The sequence below is a fragment of the Abramis brama genome (assembly GCF_963993115.1).
Source record: "Abramis brama genome assembly, chromosome: 24".
In the NCBI taxonomy this organism is placed as follows: Eukaryota; Metazoa; Chordata; class Actinopteri; order Cypriniformes; family Leuciscidae; genus Abramis; species Abramis brama.
The window spans coordinates 16433531-16457942 of NC_139986.1; the positions used below are offsets into that span (position 1 = coordinate 16433531).

General features: G+C 36.6%; 1 protein-coding gene across 1 annotated transcript in view; it reads left to right on the forward strand.

Moving 5' to 3' along the window:
- prex2 (phosphatidylinositol-3,4,5-trisphosphate-dependent Rac exchange factor 2) overlaps nt 1-24412 on the forward strand; it is a 136788-nt gene that overhangs the window by 11482 nt on the left and 100894 nt on the right. The window contains exons 2-6 of the mRNA XM_084102368.1: nt 17577-17648; nt 19596-19718; nt 20636-20740; nt 22248-22349; nt 24061-24222. Coding sequence (XP_083958494.1) covers nt 17577-17648; nt 19596-19718; nt 20636-20740; nt 22248-22349; nt 24061-24222 — 564 coding nt within the window. The remainder of the gene's footprint in view (nt 1-17576; nt 17649-19595; nt 19719-20635; nt 20741-22247; nt 22350-24060; nt 24223-24412) is intronic.

A 24412-nucleotide genomic window follows, 5' to 3' on the forward strand; every position in this document is an offset into this window, starting at 1 on the left:
TGGGTGGCTCGCAAATGTAAGAAAAAATGATGTGGACGTCGAAGATCTCAAAAATGAAGTTTATTACAGCTTAGCAGTGGCAAGGTACACAAAGCACCTTGGGTTCACCGGCGTCAGAATGAACCCAGAACATCCAAATCTTAAACCTTTTATCCTGTTCTTAATGTAAATTAATTTGCTCTTATTGCAACACCTGTGGTCTGTATGTTAATGAAGTTGTGACACCCCATTGTCTAAGAAAGTTCTCCAGACCCATTCTACAATTGACTACCATTTGTTCAGGATGTGATCAACCCAAATGGTGAAGAAACAATATAACTTGACTTTCTTTCATCTCTATGATAATTAAGCCATCTTGGGGATGAGCTCATTCTAAAATATATTTTGGAGTGGAATCTGGGTCGAGGCAGACTACAATTTCTTACACCTGCTAAATGATTAATTTGTTCTTGGAGAGAAATTGTTCTTAAAAGCTGTTGTTGAGTTGATATTTAGTGTAAAATACCAACTGCATCAACTGACAGTTACTTGGCATGCAACACAATTGTGTCTGGCTATCAGATTAGCCAAGAACAGTATCTGGCAATTCACATGAGACAGAGGAAGTCTCTTAAAAGATATCTTCAGAGATATCCCTAATATGGCTTATGTAACAGCTCGATATAGATCTGATAGTGGGAGGTTTCAGATAATCATGTTTATATTTGTTAACTGGAGGCTAAGAATGATGATCCTCTAAGAAGTGCCTCACTGAGGGAAATAGAGCTTGTTTCTGTGCTCTTTAACTGTATATGCCATGTGAGTTTATGATATAGGAATTGAAATGAGAACAAGCAAGTATAAGAAGTACAACTGACCAGCACAAGCATGCATGAGTACTTGTAGAGCGAATCTAACAGGAGTGAATAGGGGGAAAGCTTTCATGTCCTACTTTAGTAGAAAAACAGAGACATGTATCTGCATAATGTGTTCTCTGGAGTCTAAGCTCTGGATTAAGTGGTCCCTCTGCAGCGTTTTTCTTTCGCAATACCCTGTGGGTTTAGAGGAATTGACCACCCAATATACTTTTTTAAGGCTTAATAATAAAACTTCAAAAGGGATTTTTGCACTATTTTTATTTTGCTTTTGGGGTAAAAACAAGTTTTTAAAGTCCCTGTGGACATTTCTTAGTCTATTTAGAAATTAGTTTGAAGATGATGTGGTGCAGTTTTCGAAATGACTGGACAGTAAGGATTTCTACTGTTTGACTGATTAGAATGAAAATTGAAGTGCAGCTTACCCACAAACACATATTAAACCTAGTGCTGTGCTGGCTTAAATAATTAAACAAATGCCTAATGGGGTATTTACGCTTGGTCACTCCATAGACTTTTAGTTTTACAGATCAGGACAAGGCTAAGTATAAATTACACTTTTAAAATATATCCAGTCACTCAGAATGTGGTTTAAGATACACCAAATTTGACTCTGCCAAGTGTAAATGGGTCTTGTTGTTCAGACCACTTACATAAACTTTACTCTTTTCAAAAATATACAATTTGACCACATAGCATGCTAAAACATTTGTAACACCTTAAGAATTGCATAGCAATGCCTTGGCAACCACCCAGATTGTGGTGGTGAGTTATGCTTGAGGCAAACATTGCATCACATTCTTAAAACAATTAATATGTATCTTTTTATTTTAGCCTAAGACAATATAGGTATATGCTTAAATTGCTCTGTTTTCTTTTTCCCCTTGTTCTGTTTATTTACATTCAGTTTGAGGCCTGTTGATTTGTTGCTGTCACATAACCAGCACTAATAATAAAGGGAGGGTTTCATATCTTTTCCCAGCCAGGCAGTGAACCTTGCAACCCTGTCCCATGGGGTCACAGTTCTCCATCCTCAACCTCTTCCTCTTGGTATCCTGGTTTATCCATCTGTTGCTCTGGAGACTTCTGGGCTTGATCATCATGCCCTATTCCCCCATTTCTCACTGATTAAAACTCAGTTGTTTTGCTCTCAATATTTAGCTTGTTTTAGACACTTTTTATTGTTTGAATCAGTGTTTGGCATTTTTTGAGTCTCAAACATTTGCTCTTAAGACTTTGCTTGACACCTTTGAGTCTTAAAAATGTTTACTCTCAACTTAGTTTTTGAAAATGAAAAGGTATGCAGTTATCAACAGTCACTGATAAATGAAAAAATTAATGATAAATGAATGATTCCGATTGTTTCATTTTCAGTGGAATGACAGTCTTTCCAACTGTATGTAGTGTATGTTATTGACCCTTTCCAAGGGTAGTTAAGGTAGATAAAAGAAAAGTGATAAAGAGGATAAAAGAATTAATCCTCATTTAAGTATTTGAGACACTAAGTAGAAAAAAGTGGTAAATGTTTGCAAAACTCCTATTTGGAGTATCACTTTCTCACTTTAACACGCTTTTTGTCCTTGTCACTTGCCTTTTTTTTTACAGCCTTTACCTCCTGCATATGTTCCATCCATTATGTCCCAATACTCTGTTTACAGGGAGTTGTATTTTCCCCTTGCTACATGGAGCATCATTAAGATTCCAATCTTACTAATGAGTTCTGCTTTCTTTTTCCACTGTATGGTCTGAGGAGTTCTCATGCGCCGCAGACAGACGTTATAACCAGCAGAGGTTTTCCTTTATCTTATCCTGAGCTCTTTTTAAGCAGTGTGCTTAACTAGCTCCCTGAGGCATGGGGCAGCTCGCCTCATTCCAAATGCACAGCATGAGCGCAAAATGTGTCAGCCATTTTTCTATTCCTGTGACAGTCCGATTCATGGAAGAGAACAGAGGCTTTTTGTGCCCCTTGGGGAATTTAGAGGTGAATATCGGCGTTCAGTCTGAATTTACATGATGGTGCTTAAGAACAAGGAAGTTGTCGCTGGTGGGGAGGAATTGTGCCCTTCCTGCTGTTGGGGTCTTTAGGTTGTTTGTTTCCGTGATTGAGCTGGAAGCGTCTAATCACCTGTGAAAGCCCTCCATCATTCGGCTAAATCCCACACTGTTTAAAAAGACTGAAGTGATTTAGTTATGGCCCTCCGGAATTTCCTCTCAATTCAACTCATCCAACAATTTTATGCTCCTGGGGAGCAATTGATTTGGTTCTACTGGGACTAGCACAATAAAAAAATAGTATATATAGTGATGTTCAGGCATGTCCCATAATTACCCTCTTGTGTGTTTTTGAAATTGTTTTACACTTGCATCCATCTGTGTCCCATTGCGTTGGTGTGCAGTCTTGTGTGTCATGTTTGTGAGTGCACAGGGGACTACGAGGGGCTCTGGCCGTTGAGTTCCTTTAGCTTTTGTGTCAGTGTGAGCAGGATTTCCTTCCTTCCTGCCCCTCCCTTACTTTTACATTGTGCTCTGCTTCCCCTGCACATAGAGCTGGCTGTGGAGGCACACGGGCCGCTCCACACGACTAGAGTCTATGCCAGGGCATCTGTCTCAGATCAGTCTCTGGAAGACAGCATCTGAATAAGAAACCAATGGTCAGATGGGTTTTTTTTTTTTTTATATATATCACGGGTCATCGTTGTCTTCTATGAGTTTTTAATGTGGGCTGATGGGAGATGGTGAATGAAGCATCTTTGCATGGCCAGGTGGCATTTCAAATGAGTGTATGTGGGCAAGTGTCAGCATCTATTTGGGGCATCTATGGTCATGTGAAATAGCAACACATAAAGTTGCAGTTGCTCCACCATATGATGAGTACAGTAAGTAATCATGAAATCAAAATTAACTCTATTGTGAACCCAGAAATTGACTGTAAAAAAACAACATTTTTTTTTTTTTTTTTTTCATCAAATCTAATGCATTCACAAGAACTTCTGGGAATGCGCAAGTTAGAAAATTATATTTTTTACTAATTATTTTAAATCTTTTTTTTCTTTTTCTTTTTTACATTTTACTGTAAACATACATCTCTTGTTGAATATACACTGTAAGAAAAAAGTGGAAAAATACAGATTTTTTTTAACAATACAGAAAATGTATTCTTAGTAACTCACATTGAGCCCCATATTTATAGACATTTCTTATAAATTTTGGTAATTAATTTTTACTTACAAAATGCATATTTTTCTGTCTTTCAGAGTAAAATGTTTATTTTATGTTTTGTCTAAATGTTGATCTCAAGGCATAGTTGTAGAATATCATAATATATTATTTACATGATTGTAGTGGCATGTTATTTGGGATTCCTTCTCAAATCCTTCTCAGCCTTCTCATTTCTTGGAATTTCTTAAAATGTCTGAATCCCAAAGGAGAAATGTAAGTGAAAATCCAGTGTAAAGTGCACATGGAAGTTTAGGAACGTGAAGGGTTAGAAACAGTGAGCTGGCGGAAGTGATGAAGGAACTGACCGGCCATTATAAATCAAATCTGTCCTTGATACCCTTTGTTATTTTGTTTTGTTGGTGTGGAAACAGTTCACAATCATTGTGTGAAAGTTGAAATAGTGTGTAGTGCAGTGACTGAGTTCTACAGTATCCTGTATAGCATATCAAAGTGCTTCCTTGTAATGGTCCCACAAAGCCTTCTCATCGTGTGCTTCCTCACACTTCTGGGGCCGGTTGCACTAGATGGACGTAAAAATTTTTGATGTAAACTCTACACAGAGCTTAGCTACGTCCAGCCTTCCAATCGAACCCGATCCAAAAAATTGTATGATGGATGAAAGTTTCGGATGCAGTGTGTAAACGTGATTGACACAACGTGAGTTCGTATTTATTTTTTAACGTGCGAAAATTTTGGACTCCGTGTGCAAGGACCTTTACACGCTGCCTCCGAAACATTTGTCCGTCATAAAAAAAAAAATCGGATTGGGTTACATTTTTTCAGTTTTTTGCATCCGTAGCAAGCATTTTGAGAGATGTTTTGACAATTCAGAGCCACCGTACAAGCGAACACCAAAATACAAGACTGTTCAGGATCAATTGGTTCACGGAAATTGGTGGTCTATTTTAATGGTGGTCTTTTTAAAATGTAGTTCCAGTATCGCTGGCAAAGCATCATACAATGCACTGGAAGTCATACTGTCATACACTGACATCCTGAAGTAAACTTTGAATCGCTCTGGATAATCCCGCAGCTCCTTGATATTCCTTCAGCTCCTTGATAAGGAGGTGGAACTCTCCTTCCTCTCTACGCAATCTCAGGATTGGATGGACCCAATATTTCCTCTTTTTAAGAAGTGAGAGGACAACAAATCATCCTCACTGCTTGATGACTTCATTTTGTAATGTTTTGCAATTTTGTTTGCAACTGATTCATTAATACGCATCATACTCAGTGTGCAAGCAGACCCGGCGCCAGACACAAATTCACGGACGGGCATTACATTTTTTCAGGGGGGCACAAATGAGATCAACTTTCTTGCATAATAACATTAATCGATTATGATACAGTGATAATGATCGATAGAGCATGATATTATATAATGTATAATGTACTGACGCTAAAGTTTCTTGCAGACTGAGTCTGAAATTCTTGTTTATAAATACGACCTCATGTTGCGTCAATCACGTTTACACACCGCCTCCATAAATTTCGTCCATCATAAAATTTTTTCGCATCTGTCACAAGTATTTAAGAGGTGTTTTTACAATTCACAGCAACCGAATGACCAATGCGAAAAAACGGATATGAATGTTTAAAACTCAATCGAAACAAATGAGCACAGCTCACAAAAAAGAAACTCAGTTAACATACTGCCGTAAAAATTCAAAATGTGGAGTTTTTATATTTATAATATGATACAGTTAAGCACGACCAAGAGTGCTGAATACCATCACGATTGAAAATGTGACACTGATTTCATATGACAGTTCAATAAACAAGTAATTAATATTGTCACTTGCATTTTAGACGAAATATTGACTGTTTTTGTTCTATTTTAGCAGCGAAAATAGTTCCAATCCAAACAAAGATCACAGCAGAACCATAGCGCGTCTCACAGCAACACTCACAATCGTGTTTTCATCACTGAATGATTCAGCGTTTTGAACGAATCGACTGAGTCAAAGATTCAATGACTCGCTTAATAAGACCGCTTATCACATGCATTTCTGCGCTCACTATCGACAAACCAATCAAATCCATTTACCATTAAAAAATAAATAAAAAATCAGACCAAACACATTTTTATTTTTACTCAGAAGTTATGTATATTCAAAACGATAACTTTTGAGAACAGTAGCCTATTGATAAAAAAAAATATATATATATTGTGCAAACAAGCAAGGACTGGTGGGACTTGACGTGGAGTTGGTGAAGGGAGACAGACTCGTCCAGGGTGGGCACTAGTGACTCACAGAGCGGGCCAGGGGCGCCGGGACTGTGTGCAAGGATTCTGTGTGTGACGAATTTTTAGGATGACGAATACGAAAAAACGCATACGAAAATTTCCGACTCAGTGTGCAATGACCTTTGGTCTCAGACGTGCGCAGACGTACTAGTCTGGATTTACAATAATATGTTTTGAGGTGCACAATTTGTTATTTACAAAATTGCCAAGTCCACCTACTTTCTTGTTGCTCACGCTCATGATTCCGTCTGCTTGAAATATGTCCGGTGAAACCACACTGAATCGGAGCCATGTTTCTGTGACGCACATGGTGTTTGCATTCTCGTTTTCTGAGTCAGCACTAGTAACTTGATCATTTTATAAGTCAGAGACCTTAAAGGGGTGGTATAATGCCCTTTTCACAAGATTAATAAATGTGTGAGTGTGTATGTGAAGTTTTACCCCAAAATACCCCACAGATATTTGTATATAGCATGTTAAAGTTGTCACTTTTTGAGAGTGAGCAAAAACGCACAGTTTTTGTGTGTGTCCCTTTAAATGCAAATGAGCAGCTGCTCCCGGCATAGAGGACGGAGCTTCAAGAGCTTTTGTCCTTAGTAGCTTTGATTACCTCACAAGTACATGCACTGACAATTTCAAAAACTTTTAGCCTTTTATGTTCAAACTGGAGTCAGAAAGATGGAGAGACTCAAGAAGTGACAACATGTAGACAACATTTCTGAATGGTTAGTTGATGAATTTATGTAGCTTATGTGTAGTTATCTTCTATTCATTGATTAGCATATTCTGTCTTGAAAATCTATAAATCGTGTCCCGGGGGCGGGGTTTATGTAAATTTTAGGGTTGGTGATGTCACTAAACCGGAAGGAAGCTTGTGTAGTCCCTACCAGCCGTTTGTTGTAGTCCTTAAAAAGCAATTTCTTTAAAAGCAAATATCTCCCTTTGCTTTAAACTTTGAGCATTGTAACTTTGCAGATGTTGTTTATGCTCAAACAGCAACATTACACACTAACTAAAGTTAGAAAAGTGAAATCATAATCAACCACCCTTTTAATTTCAAGTCTGCCATGACATAGCAGTTAGTCAGTATCTGTTCCATTTCCTTCAGCATGTGTGTGGATGTAGACATCAGGTGTAACAGCTGTTGTTTTTAGCATAATGCAAATTGTGCTACAAGTTCGCAGTCCATCGTTGAGAGAAATGTTCCAAGTGCCAGAAGTATTGACCCTAAACTTTTGCATGGTAGTGTATATAGCATCAAAATACATACATATAAAAAAACTAACAAAATTCATTGAATCGAACAGATCATGGCGGTACTGAGATTATATATTGAAAGAAACATGTTAATGTGTTTGTTTCTTGAGCACATGTTGCTGGGGTCTGTAAAGAGGCATGTAAATGATCATGACTTACAGTATTAAGAGACCTAATGCTTGGAACAGCTTGAGGAAATTGTCAATTCTTTGCCAATCCTGGCTGCAGTGCTTCTTTATCTCTGATTTGTTATTCAATCCGCACATAATCAAACATCCAACCCAGGTGACAAATTGAGTGAGCACTGTTTCATCGTACAGTTCAGTTAAAGGCTAGTGCCTGGAACTGGAAACCGCAAGTGCAGCTTTTAAAGCTAAGCCCCAATTCTTATTCATTGACAGATTCCATGATGCCTTCCAAAGTCTGATTCACCTCAAACCTTTGCAGGGTTGTCCTTTGTGGCTCCACTGTGATCGGCGACAGACCGCTGGTGCCATCTTCCCTGTCTCTTGTACTCCGCTAACTAGTCCCGGCCTCCAGCGGAGTGACTGGCATGCTGAAGGGGTTAGTGAGGGCCACTGTTCATTCATACACAAAGATGGCATTGATCCCAGAACACTTGGAGGGGGCACTTTTGGCCGGCCCTTTTCATTGACATTCAAGCTGTCTTTAGGGATTTCAAAAAGGAAAGACAAAGTTGTTTTCTCTCTTTCCCTCCGCTGACAGCGTCCAATTGCAACCAATTCTGAGGTTCTAAGATCCCCAACAGCATCAGATCCAGTAAAAATTGGCTTTATTGGACAACCCTAGACAGAATTCAAATCAATAGCACAGTCGTGTGTGCCACGCATGCTGACTGAGCTTGATACGTGCGGTTTAAAATTCTGCTTGTCACCATGGGAATTCAGACGCCAATCTGTAATGGGATTTTGGCCCCTTGATACACAACAAAAAGCTTTGAAATGCACATGCAGTAACATTGAATTAGCTATTATGAATATAATAATAGGAGATGTGTAGAAGCATTTTGAAATGCTATTTACACTGCATATTTGTTTGTCATTGAGAGATTTGGACAATTTGTCATGGGAGCTGATAAAACACAATCATGTCCCTCAAGCCAGCGCTCCTCATGAGGGGATTAAAATTATTGGTGTCACATGGCAGTTCTTCTCAAACATAAGAAAAAAAGAACAATTCCAGTCTGGTTTTGTGCCTCTTTAGCTGGAGGACCAGTATAGCCTTACTGTTCACCTGCAAAACTGGCTGGAGAAGCTAGTCAAGTGGGTCTAGGATTGACTAAGATGTTTAGCTGGTTAACGTAGTTAAGAAGCTTGGCTGATTGGTAGAAATTTGATTTTCAGAATAAATACCATTCTTCATTTAAAAGTCATTAAAATCATACAGTGTAACCAGTGTAGTCCAATTCACAAGCAAATGACTCTTTTGAACCGTTCTTTTTAGTTGATCAAAAACATACAGCCTGGCCAGTGTAATCTGATTCACAAACTAATGACTCTAATGAAGTGGTTCTTTTTACTGAATCAAAAACATACATCGTGACCAGTGTAGTACGACTCTTTTTTTTTTTGTCACACAGATACAAAGTTGTCACATAGAGGACAGTCTGAACATTAACCACAGCAAATTTGGAGTCTCTCAAAGTCAAACCATCTAGCGCCACCAACAGCTGAAAGTCGTATTCATATTTATGCTAATAAACTTTTGAACCGCAGTTTTGAACTCTCAGCCAAAACATACAGCCAACGAGACCAGTTTAATCCGATTTATGAACAAGACTCTTATAAGCCAGTTTCCAAAAGGTATAATGGTGTATAATCTGTATAATCACTGCCTTCCGTTAATGCTGTATAATTTGCAGGGAATTTAATTTTATATGAATTTCTTTTGGCAAAATGGACATTTTGTTTTTGAAATATAGAGAATCAGTCAATATCCACACCTAGCCCTATAAGCCAGTTTCTCAGGTTGTCTCCAACAACCAATGCTAGTCTGCTCTGCAGGGTGTAGTACTCTGTGGTGTCTGTCTGTCCAAGGTTTAAGACGCATAATAAAAGTGGTTTACATGCACCTAGACAAGTGGGCGTTTGTGAATAAACATATATTGAAAAATGGCCTTGTCTTTTGTTAATAATAACAAAGACAAGGCCATGCACACATGTGGTTTTAGCATGTCCCAAACCAGCATGTTAGCTCCCAGGGCACGTATTTATAGTAAGCGTTTCCTGTGGATGTTTCCCATTGGGGTCTGCGGAGGCTCGGCTGGATCCTGATAGTGTTATTAGCCACCATGAAACACAGGTTTGTTTTATACTCTTCTTTGGATCCTCCATGAAAAGCCTGTTTTGTTGCTTGTGTTGTCTTTCTCCAAATTTGGTATAAGGTTTCACACTGTCACAAAGCAAAAGCCTCTCATGGCATGCAGGCTTTGTTGATGTTGTGCAGAAATAGGCCCTGGTAAATTGAGTTTTTCCTCCACAGGAAGAAAAGCACAGGCCATTTCCTCAGACGCCCTGGTGTGGGTTTATGAAGGAGGAGGCTGGACTGTTCATCATCTGTCTGGAAAAAGAACAAATTAATGACTATGGGAGAATGTCATTTAATGATACATAATTGTGCAGGATTAATATATAAAATGATTATTAATAATTAATACAAATAAATGTTACAAATAATTTATTTTAAGTGTTAATAATAATAATTATTAATATCTGGTTCCAAAATGCATCTTATTAACATTATTATTATTATTATTATTAATTATGATGATGCTTTATTATTAATCAATTATTATTAATTGTTATAAAGATGCATTTTGTAACTTCTACCTTCATCATCTACCATCAGGGCTAACTCAGTTTGCCGTAAAACTAGCAGTATGAATGAGTTTAAACAAATACACATATCTTTATTCGTTTTCTTCATCCAAATACCAAATACTTACTCAGACTCGGGGTTAGTTCAATCTAAAAATCACATTTCTGTCATTTATCACTCACCCTCATGTCGTTCCAAACCCGTCAGACATTTGTTCATCTTTTATTTTTGTAAATAAAGTGGTAAATTATGTTTTTTTGCGCAAACAAAGCACTTTAGTCGCTTCATAAAATTGAGGTTAAACCATTAGAGTCACGTTGATTAGTTTAATGATGCCTTTACTTTCTTTCTGGGGCTTGAAAATGGTAGTTGCGTAGCTGTCAATGGAGGGATAGAACTCGCTCAGATTTCATCAAAAATATCTTCATTTGTGTTCCAAAAATGACCGAGTGTCTTACAGGTTTGGAATGACATGAGGGTGAGTAATTAATGACAGAATTTTCATTTTTGGATGAACTAACCCGTTTAAATTCTGTGCTGTTGACTTGGTGCAGACCCTGAAAGTTTTCTTTCACAGACTGAACTAAAGCCTGACCCAATTACCACAAAACAGAGAATCAGTGGATCATCAGTGAACAAAGAAGCCATTCATAAAATTATGTTTTGAATGGAGAGCGTCTGCATTTCAGCAGGCACGAATATTAGCGAAAGTTACCTGTGATTGACAGCAAACGTCCATTCTGGAACCCTGTAATATAGAGCTTTGGTTAACTCTATTTTTGTTCAGGTTTCCAGGATTTGTAAAAAGGCACTAAATTCAAAACGAGAGAAAAATAGGGAAATTTTCCATAAAATAGTCTTATGCATGATACATTGGTTCCATATTGTTTTTTTTAATAATAAAAAAAATATATATATATTTAATATGCATGCTCATTTAGCCTATAGGTGTACAAGATTAATAATTTAAAAAATATATATTAATTTTATTATTATTATTATTGGATATATATGGGCAGATTTTGGATATTTAATGTACATGCTCAATAGGTATACATGATTAACAAAAAAATATATAAAAATTATTATTATAACAATAACTTTTACCTTATTTTTTTTGCATCTAGATTATCTTTGTCGTCATCTAATGCTAACTCAACACTTGTAATGGGAAACCTGACTCGGAGACAGAGACAGGTATTTTATTGCACATTTAAGCAATGCAGATGTTGAGACTTGATAGGTGAATAACACTTACATCTAGAATTTAATAACCCTGTTAAATCTTTAGGTAAACTTAAAATGAATATCAGTTTTTATCATATTGTACATTACAACGTTGTGGTGCTTAAATGTTTAGCATTGAAAAATGTTTCGTTTTCAGTGTGTTATTTTTATTTTTTATTTATTTAGACAAAATAGTATATTAGTCATTTATGAAAATAATTCTCAGATTATCTTTAATGGCCATAATTGTAATATTGGTACATCTCTAGTCTTGTATTATGCTGTGTAGATTTAGTTTCTCTCTGGATGGGATTGGGTTTTATTTCTTTATTTGTCATGCGTTATTGCAGAGGAGGAGAATATGTATCCATCATGACTATTTTCTAGGCCTGTCATACTTAAGTTTTGAGCAGAAAGAACATGATTTGTGTCAGAGATTGTTTGTGCAAGCTTGTCATTGATTTTTCAGGGAGAATGACAGACAGTTATTCTACATTATATGTAGAATGTATTCTGTACTCATAACATTTGGGGATTTAATTAGATAAATGCTGGAATTTAGTATTATAGTACATAACCAGAGTGGTGTTACAAAGCCATGGCTTGTCATAAGGAAACAGGCAGGGCCACTGAATGACGTCTAACTGTAACTGCAGAGTTATACAACGAAGACTGGCATTGTGTAATTTCCACCACATGCATGTATACACACGAGCCGTAAACAGAGCATGAGCCCAGGCCACTGTGTAGGATTTGGGGGCGGAATGTATCCTTAGCTTGACAAATGCGTAAACATATTCAAACCCATACAAACATACACATGCCACTATGCATGTATTGCTTCCTGGAGGCAGTAAGTACAGGGAATGGCAAGAATTGTACATACATACATGTACACTACCGTTCAAAAGTTTGGGGTCAGTAAGATTTTTGTTTTGAAAGACATTACTACTTTTATAAAGCAATGGCAAATTAAACTGATCAAAAGTGACAGTAAATACATGTATAGCCTAACGTTGAAAAAGATATCTATTTCAAATGAATTCTATTATTAGGAACTTTCTATTCATCAAAGAATCCTGAAAAAAACCCATTGATAATAAAAAAATTATATTACATATTAATATATTTTCTGAAGGTTAATGTGATGCTGAAGAGTGGAGTAATGGCTGCTGAATAAATTACATCACAGGAATAAATTGCATTTTAAAATATATAAAAAAATATTAAATTAATAATATTTCTCAATATTGCTGTTTTAATGTATTTTTGATCAAATAAATGCAGCCTTTGTGAGCATAAGAGACTCAAAAACATAATAAAAACTTTTCAACAGTAGTGTATATACTGTACATACATGTTTTAAATTATTTCAGGAGAGTTCAAGCCCCAAATTAGGGTGGACAGAGCTCCCTCCATAATCTGCATTGCTGTCTAAATATTATTTCTATGAGAACTTAACTGAAACTGCTGGCAATGAAGATATTAGTATGAGAACAGCTTTATGGCTCGGTGCAGGTTCAGAGCGTTCTCGTATTCGGTCACCTGGCTGTCTAATAAAGGCTGGATTTACTGCAGCAAGCTTCCGTCTGAAGCTGCAAGACGAGACAGTGGCCAGCAGGTGTATGTGAGGGGTGTGTGAGTTTGTCTGTGTGTGGTGCACATCCATGAATTTGTGAGTAAGTGTTTTGGACTGAATATTTGTTAGGTGTTCCTTAAAAGGGACAAGTTGTTTTTTCCTGCAGTCTCCTTGGATCACATCCACCTTTCCACCTCGAAGTTCCTCACTGACCTTCCTCAAGTCTCATGCTCAGAGCTGGCACTGGATTCAGTCTTTTGACTGTAGAAAAAACAGGGAACTTTAAAGAGACAGTTCACCCAAAAAAAGAGAGTTCCTCTCTTTTTAGTTTTTTGTCCATACAGTGAAAATGAATGTTCTATTTCAAAATTTCCATTTAAAAGTCCATTGTGTATCCACAAGGTTAATAAGACCAGCTTCTAAGTGTGAAGTAGAGTCAGATGTGTAACATTTCGTAAATATCTGGTCCTGGAAAACTGCTCTGAACAGGTTCTGCATGTCTCACTTTGATGTCATACACCGACTGCCAATCGGTCGGTGCAGCGCCGCTTCAAGTCGAACAAGCCTAATAACAACATAACACCGATCAAAGGAAGCACATGACATGATCACATGACATATCCAGGAACATGACAAAACTAGGAACATGGCTATGCACTGTAAAAAAAGAAAAGTTGACTTAACTTAAAATTATAAGGCAACTTGCTGCACAGATTTTTTGAGTTGACTCAACTAACAGAGTTTACTCAACTGGAGAGGTTATAGTTGAGTCAACTCAACTATAGAGATGTTTTAGTTGAGTCAACTCAAAAAATTCTGTGCAGCAAGTTGCCTTATAATTTTAAGTTAAGTCAACTTTTCTTTTTTTTACAGTGTGACAATAACAAAATAAAAGACATGAAAACCTAAACGTGATTCAAAACCAAATATGACATTCTCTGCTAATCCTGCAGCCAATGAGATTGCTTGCTCAACATTTAAATAGTCAGTTCATTGTTTGCTGTAAGCTAGTCCTGCAGCTCTGAAACCCTCCACCTCCCCCAGCTCCACCTGCCTAGATCCACTATGTTCTATGCTATGCTATATTTATGTATGTTCTGTTTATACAGCAGCAGCATATCTTACATGCTTACAACAGCTTGTCTGTGTATCTATTAGCAGTAGCAAGTCCATACTGCCATATTTAGCAGCAGCAGCTATAATCAACATTAGCAGCGTATCAGATCTAGTCTGTCAAAACCAAATAGGCCTAGATTAATATTGCCATATTCAACAACATGCTAAAACTATTCAGAAAAATGTCATTAAATACAGTATATATATATATATATATATATATATATATATATATATATATATATATATATATATATATATATATAGCAATTGCTGTGGAAATTGAGCTAGGATTGAAATGTAAGAATAGTGGAGGCTGCCTAACCTCAGTTATACCTGGCACTCTTCCTAGTGGGACGAAATTCTGTTCTAAAGCTCAGATGACATGAAACCATATGCAAATGTAAACTGAAGTTACATGCAATTAGCACAGGCCAGCAGCCCCATCAAACCAATGCAAGGTGCTGTTCGCTGACACTCCACACGCATGTTCATTTCACTTGCTAATCATGTAGCCGTGGAGCACAACTCCAGAAACATAATCAGCACCAAGACTTTAGCTGCGCAGCCGAGCCGCAATCAAGAGCCCGGTTTGATTACCTTCTTCCTTATGCCTTTGGATTTTCATTTAGAGAGAGTTCTGGAACTGTTTAATTTCAGTTGATGAAATATATAAGTGGTTAGTTCTCGGCCTTGTAATCAGCACATTCAGTTTGCATGTGATTATCATGCCGGTTGAGAGCCTCTCTTTGGATATTTGACCCACTCACTCTGCAGTGTGGACTAACTGTTTATAGCACAGTCATTTAGACAGATATCCTAACAGGAAATGCCTACTTTTCTGGACTGTCATTAAAATTGAGCATTTTCAGTGAAATAACCCTTCTTAAATCTCTTCATCCATATTTTGGCCTGGTTTCACAGACAGGGCTTAGATTAAGCCAGGAACAGGCCTTAGTTAAATTAAAAATTGCTTTTATAAACATTCCTTTGAAAAAACATTACTGGTGTGAATCTTCAGACAAAACAATAGCAGTGACGTATTTTAAGATATGTCAGTGCAAGTTGCTTTCAGTTAAAACAGCTCAAACATGCATTTTAGTCTGGGACTAGGCTTAAGCCTTGTCTGTGAAACCAGGGGTATAACTTAAATTAAAAACTAGACTTATTTAACTTATACTTCATTTAACTTATTAGCACCAACTAGATGCTTCACTCATTTTCTACATCACAGGAAAGGGTTTGCTTTTATTGTGGCAGTGCTATGGTACAGTGTGAGAATCAGACAGTAATATGATGGTACTTTTATAGCATTTTGACAATACATATTTTGATTTATTTATGTTTTTGCTTTGAAATTACGTTAAAAAAATTGCATATTATATTGCAAGGTATTCAAAATGTTTAATGCATGAAAAAAAGATATATCACATATTTGGTTAATTTTTTTTTGTTTTTCATCAAATGAACTCAAGAAAGAATGAAATATAATATTTTTTTCATATCCACTATCATTTGAGATCAGTAAGGTTTTTTTTTTTTTTATCTTATACTTTTATTCAGCAGGGATGTATATAAATTGATCAAAAGTGACAGTAAAAATGAAAGTGTAAAAAAAAAAAAAGTGAAAATGACATGTTATGGTAACCCATACTCAGATTTTTTCCTCTGCATTTAACCCATCCAAGTTAGTGCACACAAATTAGGAGTAGTGAGTAGTAAACACACACACTGTAAACCATGAACACACACCGGGAGCAGTGGGCAGCATTTTTTTCTGAGGTGCCCATGGAGCGATTGGGGGTTGGGGGTCTTGCTCAAGGGCACCTCAGTTGTGGTTAATGAGAGTGGAAGAGAGATCTGTTAATTCACTCCCCCACCTACATTTCCTTCCGGTACTGAGACTCAAACCTGAGACCTTTGGGTTGTAAGTTGTAATACTATTTAACAATATTACTGCTTTTATTGTATTTTTGATCAAATAAATGCAGCCTTGGTGAGCATAAGAGTCTACTTTAAACACTGTACCAAACTCAAACTTTATTGATAATGTACGTGTACCAAATAAACAGCAATATTTACCTATTTACCTGTATTTTTATTTGGGAAAGCACAGGAACAGTGCCACCTGGACGTTTGTGAACACTTTTGAGTAATGACTCAGATCAGAATTTGAAATCAATTCAATTAAACAGTTTAAACTGATTCACCAAAATCAATCTCTAAAGTCAATCTTAGCAACTCAGCACAATTTTCTTAAAGCTCTCATACTTGTAATATGTGAGAAAAAGAAATGCTGCGAGAATAGTCAAAAATCATGGGCAATGTTTCTTCATTTCATATCACCAGCGAAAATCATTAATAATATATCTGAATTGTCTTTAAAAACATTGAGAAGTGTTTTATCAGAAATCTTTAGAGTCTAAGCAATTCAACAGTGTTGAATCCATGATGCAAGATGTTCTTTCAGTCTTTGTTTGAACACGTACCATGTAGCATGCATATTAAACGAACCAAATATTTCTGAATGAGTTTCTGAAAGCCTTTGCCTCGCTCGCATTAACAAATCAACAAGATGTACAACCACAGTGAAGATACCACGCTTTATTTAGCTAGCTTTGAGATGTTTATAATCCAGACTTGACTGCCCAATTATCTCAGGTTGTTTTATAATAGAAAAATCAAGTGCGTCAGTGCGTATGATTCAGATAAGATGCGAATAGTGTCGGTTTTATTGAAACGATTCTCCCCATCAGCATTCCAAATAGAGATCTTACTGTGTGATAGGATTTATTTGTGTTTACTGAAATTTCCGTCATGCGAAATGACTTGTGGACACAGCTATTCATCAAACCTCAGTGCCTGAGATTTACTGTATTCATTATTTCTGTCACTTGGCAAATGCAGTCACTCTTCCTTCCTGTTGTTTTTATTTCAAGTCCTGTTTTGTCAGACCCCCAGTATTGTGGCATCTTTCCCCTTCTCCTTGGGAAGGTTGTAAATTGCATTTGTTATTCCCTGCTGTCAGTGATCCGGAGGAGAAATTGGATTTCATGTTGGATCGTTAGTGTTGGCTGTGGTTTGCTGTAGTTTGAGTTGGTCAGGGTCCCTCCATCCAGCTTGCTGCAATTGGATATTCAACTCAGTCTTTCTCAGATGGATGAGCGTGCAAAGGAGAAAGACATTTTGGCCTCTTTGCTGACTATTTACATTTTCCTCTTTCCTGTGTTCCCAACAGGTACTTCTTCATCGCCTCAATCAGTATGCTGTGTCTAAAATTGATAAGAATATCACAGAGGAGACTGTTAAGGTGAGTTTTGGACACACTATTGGGTCTTAGGGGCACATTCAAGCCTCAAACTGAATATTTATTACAAGAATAGTTCACTAAACAATGAAAATGGTTATTTACCTACTTATGACCCTTGACCACAAAACCAGTCACATGGGTCAAATTTTTTTGAAATTGAGATGTATACATCATCTGAAGGCTGAATTAATAAGCTTTCCATTGATCTATGGCCGAGATACAACTATATGAAAATCTGGAATCTGAGGGTGCAAAAAAATCGAAACATTAAAAACCTTTAAAATTGTCCATTGATGTTCGCGATTGTGCAGCATTATCTCACAAAAATAAATGTTTTATATATTTACGGTAGGAAATTTACAAAATATCTTCATGGAACATGATCTTTACTTAACATCCTAATGATTTTTGGCATAAAAAAAAAAACTGATAATTTTGACCCATACAATGTAGTGCCGGCTATTGCCACAGATATACCTGTGCTACTTGTGACTGGTTTTGTGATCCAGGGTCACATATGTCATTCCATGACATGCCGGTTGACTTTTTTTAATTCTATGAAATACAAAAAGAGATATTTAGTAAAATGCCCAGGCTGCACTTTTCCATTCTATGAACGCAAATGAGCTTCAAAAATGACAAACAAGCAGTGTTGTTATTTTTCACTAAATTCGTTTTTGGGAATTGAAATAAAAGTAAAATATAATATAAAAATTAAATAAGATTTGATGTCACATTTTCCCCTCTGTTTATGTTCCTGGACTCTTATTTTGAAATGTATTTCTATTCCATTGTTTCTGGTTTCTTTTCTCTTGCGTTTATTCTGTGCCATGGCCCCTAATTTGTTTGCTCCCTAGTTACTAATTACCCTCACCTGATCCTTTGTTTCAGTTGTCATTTGTTGGTGATTGTCTTCACATGTCTTTTTATGTCTGTGAAGCTGTTGTGTTTGGTGTTCCTCTTCATTTTTGGATCATCTTCTTTGTTTATTTAATAAAATTACTGCTTGCAAATAGATCCTTGCCTTCTCTACTCTCCTCTGGACCGAACCGTGGCAATATATGTGTAGAGTGCTAATTCAATAAATAAAAGCTATAATTAAATAGAACCTAATTCAAATTATACAATTAGGCTGATTGTAAATAACACTGCACAAAATGTTTGCACTATATTGTAAGTCATACAATAGTTTTGTGTGAGGAATAGACCATAGTTTAAGTTGTATAGGTTCCCGTTCGACATCAGTGTTAACGTCATAGTTCTCTCATCTCTCGTGATGAGTCATTCTGTGCCAGACATGAGTAAACTGACAAAATTAGCATATTTATGATTATGCTAAATTTGAACTATTTCTTTAAACAATACATTTTCAGCCTGGTTTGTGGTGCGTGACAGTAAACATTCTGCATTCTCAGATGGGAATTCTGCTGAGGGAAAGTGAGTGCTTGAACACTCAGAGTGCTTGAACTAAACAGGCTCAGACTGCTGTTTGCATGTTTTAGAGCATGTCTGAACATACAGTACCTGTTTGAGGATGTGTGTGCGGGATACTCACTGACCAGGGGTCATTCAGAGGTCAGTTATTGAATATATGAACTATACAGCAACACACTGCTGACTCGTCTTTACGTACAGTGGTTTATAAATAGACATTTAAAGTTGTCTTAATGTGATTAGGTATTATTAGGTATAAAATATCAAGAAAAAATGTTTTGTGCTGCATTTCTTAGTCTGATATTTTTCTATCTAATCTGAAAGAAAAATAATAAAAAAAAAAATTAAAAAAAAAAAATATATATATATATTAATGAGAGTGCTATGCACTATTACAGCCACTTCCAGACCTTCCCTTTTTTTTTTAAAGTGCATTGTTGGTTTTCCAGATCCAGACAATGTCCCTTTGACTCCCTCAGTCAAAGTCAATGTTTCCATGCGTTCACCCCACAGGTGCTGTTTTCTAACCTGGAAGAGATCCTGTCTGTGCACAGGGACTTCCTGTCCATGGTCGAAGAGCTTCTGCAGCCTGACCCCAACCCGTATCATGAAGTGGGCCGCTGCTTCCTGCACTTTGTGAGTCTCTGTCTACCACTCTCTCTTTTTCTCACCGTATTACACACATCCCTGCAGAAAAAAACTCCCACTTGGTTTAAGCTTGTCTTAGCTGGTTTAAGCTGGTCTCCAAGCCTGACCAGCTGGAAAGTGCCCCGAACTCCTTTAAAACCAGCCAACAGACCAGCCTGAGACAATCAAACCAGCTTAGGCTGCTTAAAGAGATTTTTTTCTACTATAGGATGCTGTCTATATATAGGGGTCAGTTTGGGGTCATTCATTATTTTTAAAGAAATGAATACTATTCAGCAAGGATGCATTACGTTTATCAAAAGTGACAGTAAAACACTGGATTTGTATTTCATATGCTATTAATTAAAGATTCCTGAAAAAATTATAATTTGATTAAGAAAAAAGTAGCCTTGGTGGTGAGCATAAGAAACCCCCTCACAAAAATATTAAAATCTTATATATATAAGACACCCAACATATTTATATTATATAAAAGATAAACTGAAACTGAAAACTTTTACTATATATATATATATATATATATATATAGATAGATAGATAGATATACATACATAGATAGAAAGAGATAAAACTTTTTTTATGAGCAACGAAAGTATAAATAACTGGGACTTCACCTTTGCCTTCCTGTTTCATTGAGAATAACTTGCATATTTGAGTCAAAAAGTTGGCTTTATAGATTTATAGTAGGAAGAGCACTGCAGGGTTTTTTTTTTTTTTTTGAGTGAGATGCTGTTTTGTGGGTTTGGGATGGAGGCATTACTTTGTTGCGCTAGTATTCGATCCGTCAGTCTTCCGTCTGCCCCTAGGCAAAACATCAGAGACGCTGGATTTCTGAAGGGCATGAGGAGTGAAATCTCAGAATAAGCTCTTAGTTTGTGTGTTTTTGTGTCTGTATATCTCCTCAGAGAGGAAGGTTTCAGATTTACGACGAGTACTGTGGGAACCACGAGAAAGCCCAGAGGCTTCTGCTGGAGCTCAATAAGATCAGGACAGTACGCACGCTTCTGCTGGTAAGACACTTGTTGATATATATATATATATATATATATATATATATATATATATATAAAAAACATGGCTACAGTTTATTACGATGGTCCACTTTACACATTATTCTAACTATAAGTAACTTGTCAACTTCATGTCAACTAATTCTAGTATATTAGAAGACTGTAGTGGACTGTTTGGATAAATGTACTTTAGAATAATATGGAATATCTGTTGGAGAGCATCAAAATAAAGTGTTAGCAGATATTCAGTAGACAGTATAATTCAGTACTAATACTCTAATGACAGTTAGTTCACATGTACTGTAGTTGCAAAGTTACTTGTAGTAAGTAGAATGTCTAAAGTGGACCATTAAAATAAAGTGTTACCAAAAATATTTATAAATTTGTTGCCATAGTTCTCACTCTGAAAGGTTGCACTAGGTTTTTCAGTACTTGATTTGTAATGTTTAAAGATTGTTTAATTTACTTTTACCACCATTGTTGTTATGTCACCATTGTTGATTTTTTTTATCCTGATAAAAAATTTTTTATGTTGATAACTGTGCGTGCCAAGTGTGCAAACCCTGTTAAGAAGTCTCTATCTTCCACACACAAACACATTCACACTAGAAATGCTCATAATCCTAACCACTGTCAAACCTTTCTTCATTTGCATTAATACACATGATAAAAATTCATGTTTTTGTTGGACACATTCCTATGGCTGTCCCAGGACGGTGAGCTCATTAATGGGCTTTGTAATGGGCAGGACCGGGCCAAGGTCAGGTCTAACACCGAGGGGCCAGTGGCATGTGTGTGTAATACTATATCTTATGACCTCCTTCAATACATGGGAGCTCCTTGGAGAGTCTGACACGAATTCATTTCCTCTGGCCGAGCTTACAGGACTGTCCTTCAACTCTCTGTCTTTGTAATGTAATGCAAGAAAGCACTGACCCCTCTATAACACTAAAATACATACATTAAAAGACAAGCTGCTCACTTGAATTTTTGAAGCTTTATGTCATTGGTTACATCATGTGGATTTAAGAAATGTAAAAACGTGTGTATATTTTAACATTTATTCCAGTGCAATTGATAGTCCTATATAGTCCTATATAGTGCATTACTCTAAACATGGATGCTTTTATAAAGGTAATTAAATATATTGTTTTTAAAGTTCTTTATGCTCTTAATGGTTGTTTGCTATGTTTTTATATTAAGGTGTTAAGATAAAAAACGGAAATATAAACTGATGTTCTCAGCAGTAAAGGATATTGTTGGTAATCTATACGCTGGGATTGCGAGCGCTCTTAGATTTACTGCTTCCTAAGTCTTTGAACTCGTGCTGTGGGAGCTATTCGGTCGTAATTGAATTTGATTTAATTGCAGTTTTATAGCCGTGACCTTAAGGGAAACGTGCCATTCTGTCATCCCTCTGAGACTCAAGTTCAAGTATAGAGTGTTAGTAAAGACTGCACAGATTTTCTTTTATTTTCTGACTTCTTCTTCTTTTTTGTCTCTTAAGAACTGCATGTTGTTGGGCGGCAGGAAGAACACAGAGGTTCCTTTGGAGGGCTACCTGGTTGCACCCATCCAGAGGATCTGTAAATACCCATTACTCCTGAGAGTGAGTACAAATTATGTAACTATAGACATGTCAAACAATAGCATTGTAACATGACCTCATCATTTTGCATTAAATAATCAGTAATTAATTATCAGTTTATATATATATATATAAGTTCTGATAGTTTGTCACACTTGAAATTAAAGGTCAACATTGCATAGTGGGATACTGTATTCTATAAAAGTCAATAATTTGGGTTATTCTTTGTATGCAGAAAATTGCATATAGTATGTGTAGTATGCTGCTTCAAACATGCTAGCATGTTCTACTGTGATATTGTGACCTTTTTACCTTGAATGTTACACCCAATTGCTTGAAATTGATTTAACCAGTTTAGTGCACATTTTATTTTTATTTTGTATTAATGTGGCCCTATTTTGCTATTTTTAAGGTTTCTAATTTTGTATTGGGCAATATGTTTACATGCATCCAAGGTCAAAAAGCATTTTAATGTTCAAATATACATTATAAATATAAATGTTCGGTCTCTAAACCCCTCCTTTCCTCGAGCCTACTCTGCTCTGATTGGTCAGATGGCCCAGTCTGTTGTGATTGGTTTAGAGCTTACAGCACGTGTTGGAAACAAAATACCAATTACCATATCTGAATTTCAGCTCTGAAGGCTTCCTTAGCAAGTCTAGATACAGTGATACGAACAGTAATGATGCCGTCGGTTTTACCGTATCGTTTCGAGCCTGATTCCTCATCCTTTTGAAGTGCATGGAAAGTGGATTTGCTTTCGCAGCACAAAAAACAGTGTCTTCTCCACTACATGTTGACTACACAAACCAAACTCGTCCAGTCCTCAGCTACAACTAGTGTTTAAGAGCGGGTCAAAGTAGATTTTTTTCGTGGGCAGCCAATGAAGACCATAGCAAATGCAAATTAGTTACAAACCTACATAGGTTTGTCCAGGAAGACTGGAATTACCGATGACTAATTTCATGCAGTTCATAGACATATACTATGAACACCGGTCACCATAGACAATAACTCTATTTATAAAACTTTGCAGAACCTTTACATTCACAAAGAGCTGTACTACACACTGCATTCATGAAAGGTCATATCCGAAAAAGCATAATAGTGGCACAAGTCAGAGTGTTACAAATTGTATTGTACATTTACATGGAAAATCAACAACAATTTTAAAAGCCATTATTTAGACTCTGAGTTTCATCTATTGCCAGGCTCATTGCTAATGTTTCATGGCTGTTCTTGAACCCAAAACACTGAAATTTAAATGGTTTACTGTAAACACCCACAAGCGCTAGTTCACATAATAAGACCGTAATTTCTAGCATAATTTCTTCACTGAGCTTCTCACAGTCAGAGTCACTGCGGCCCCTCTCGCTAAATACCAGCGATTGGCATCTGTGGTTACTTCGATATCTTAGACATGTAAATGTGAGCGACAGAATTAAACTGATGAGGCAGAACCCTTGTGTTTAGACTTGGTTTAGAGATTAGCATCTTCCCCAGCAGATCCTGTCTTGCAGTAGCAACATTATTGAACATACTACAAACACAATTTTAGTCCGAATTCTTCAGAAAACATAACCACTAGCTTTTATAATTCCATCAGTGTTAAGCTTTGTTTCAAAGTTAAGTTCACTTCATAATGTTCCATGATATGGTCGTGTTTTGTTGCAATTATACCACTTTACATTTTATGTAATGCTTAATGTTTGTGTTTTCTGTGGATGTTTAGGAGCTGCTGAAAAGAACCCCAAAGAAACACAATGACTACTTGATGGTGCAAGAGTCGCTGCAGGTGATGAAAGCTGTTTGCTCCAGTATCAATGAGGCCAAAAGGCAGATGGAGAAACTGGAGGTGCTGGAAGAGTGGCAGTCTCATATTGAGGGCTGGGAGGTACACACACACACACACACACACTCACGCAGTGGCGGCTGGTGGGTTTTAAAATAGAGGAGGCACACAAAATTTTAGTGGTTGGTTTTTTTAACTGCTTTAAAAAAAATTTTTTTTTTTGTGTGTGTGTGTGTCTCTTATAGACAGAATATTTATATTAAATGACACACACATCACAACAATATAAATA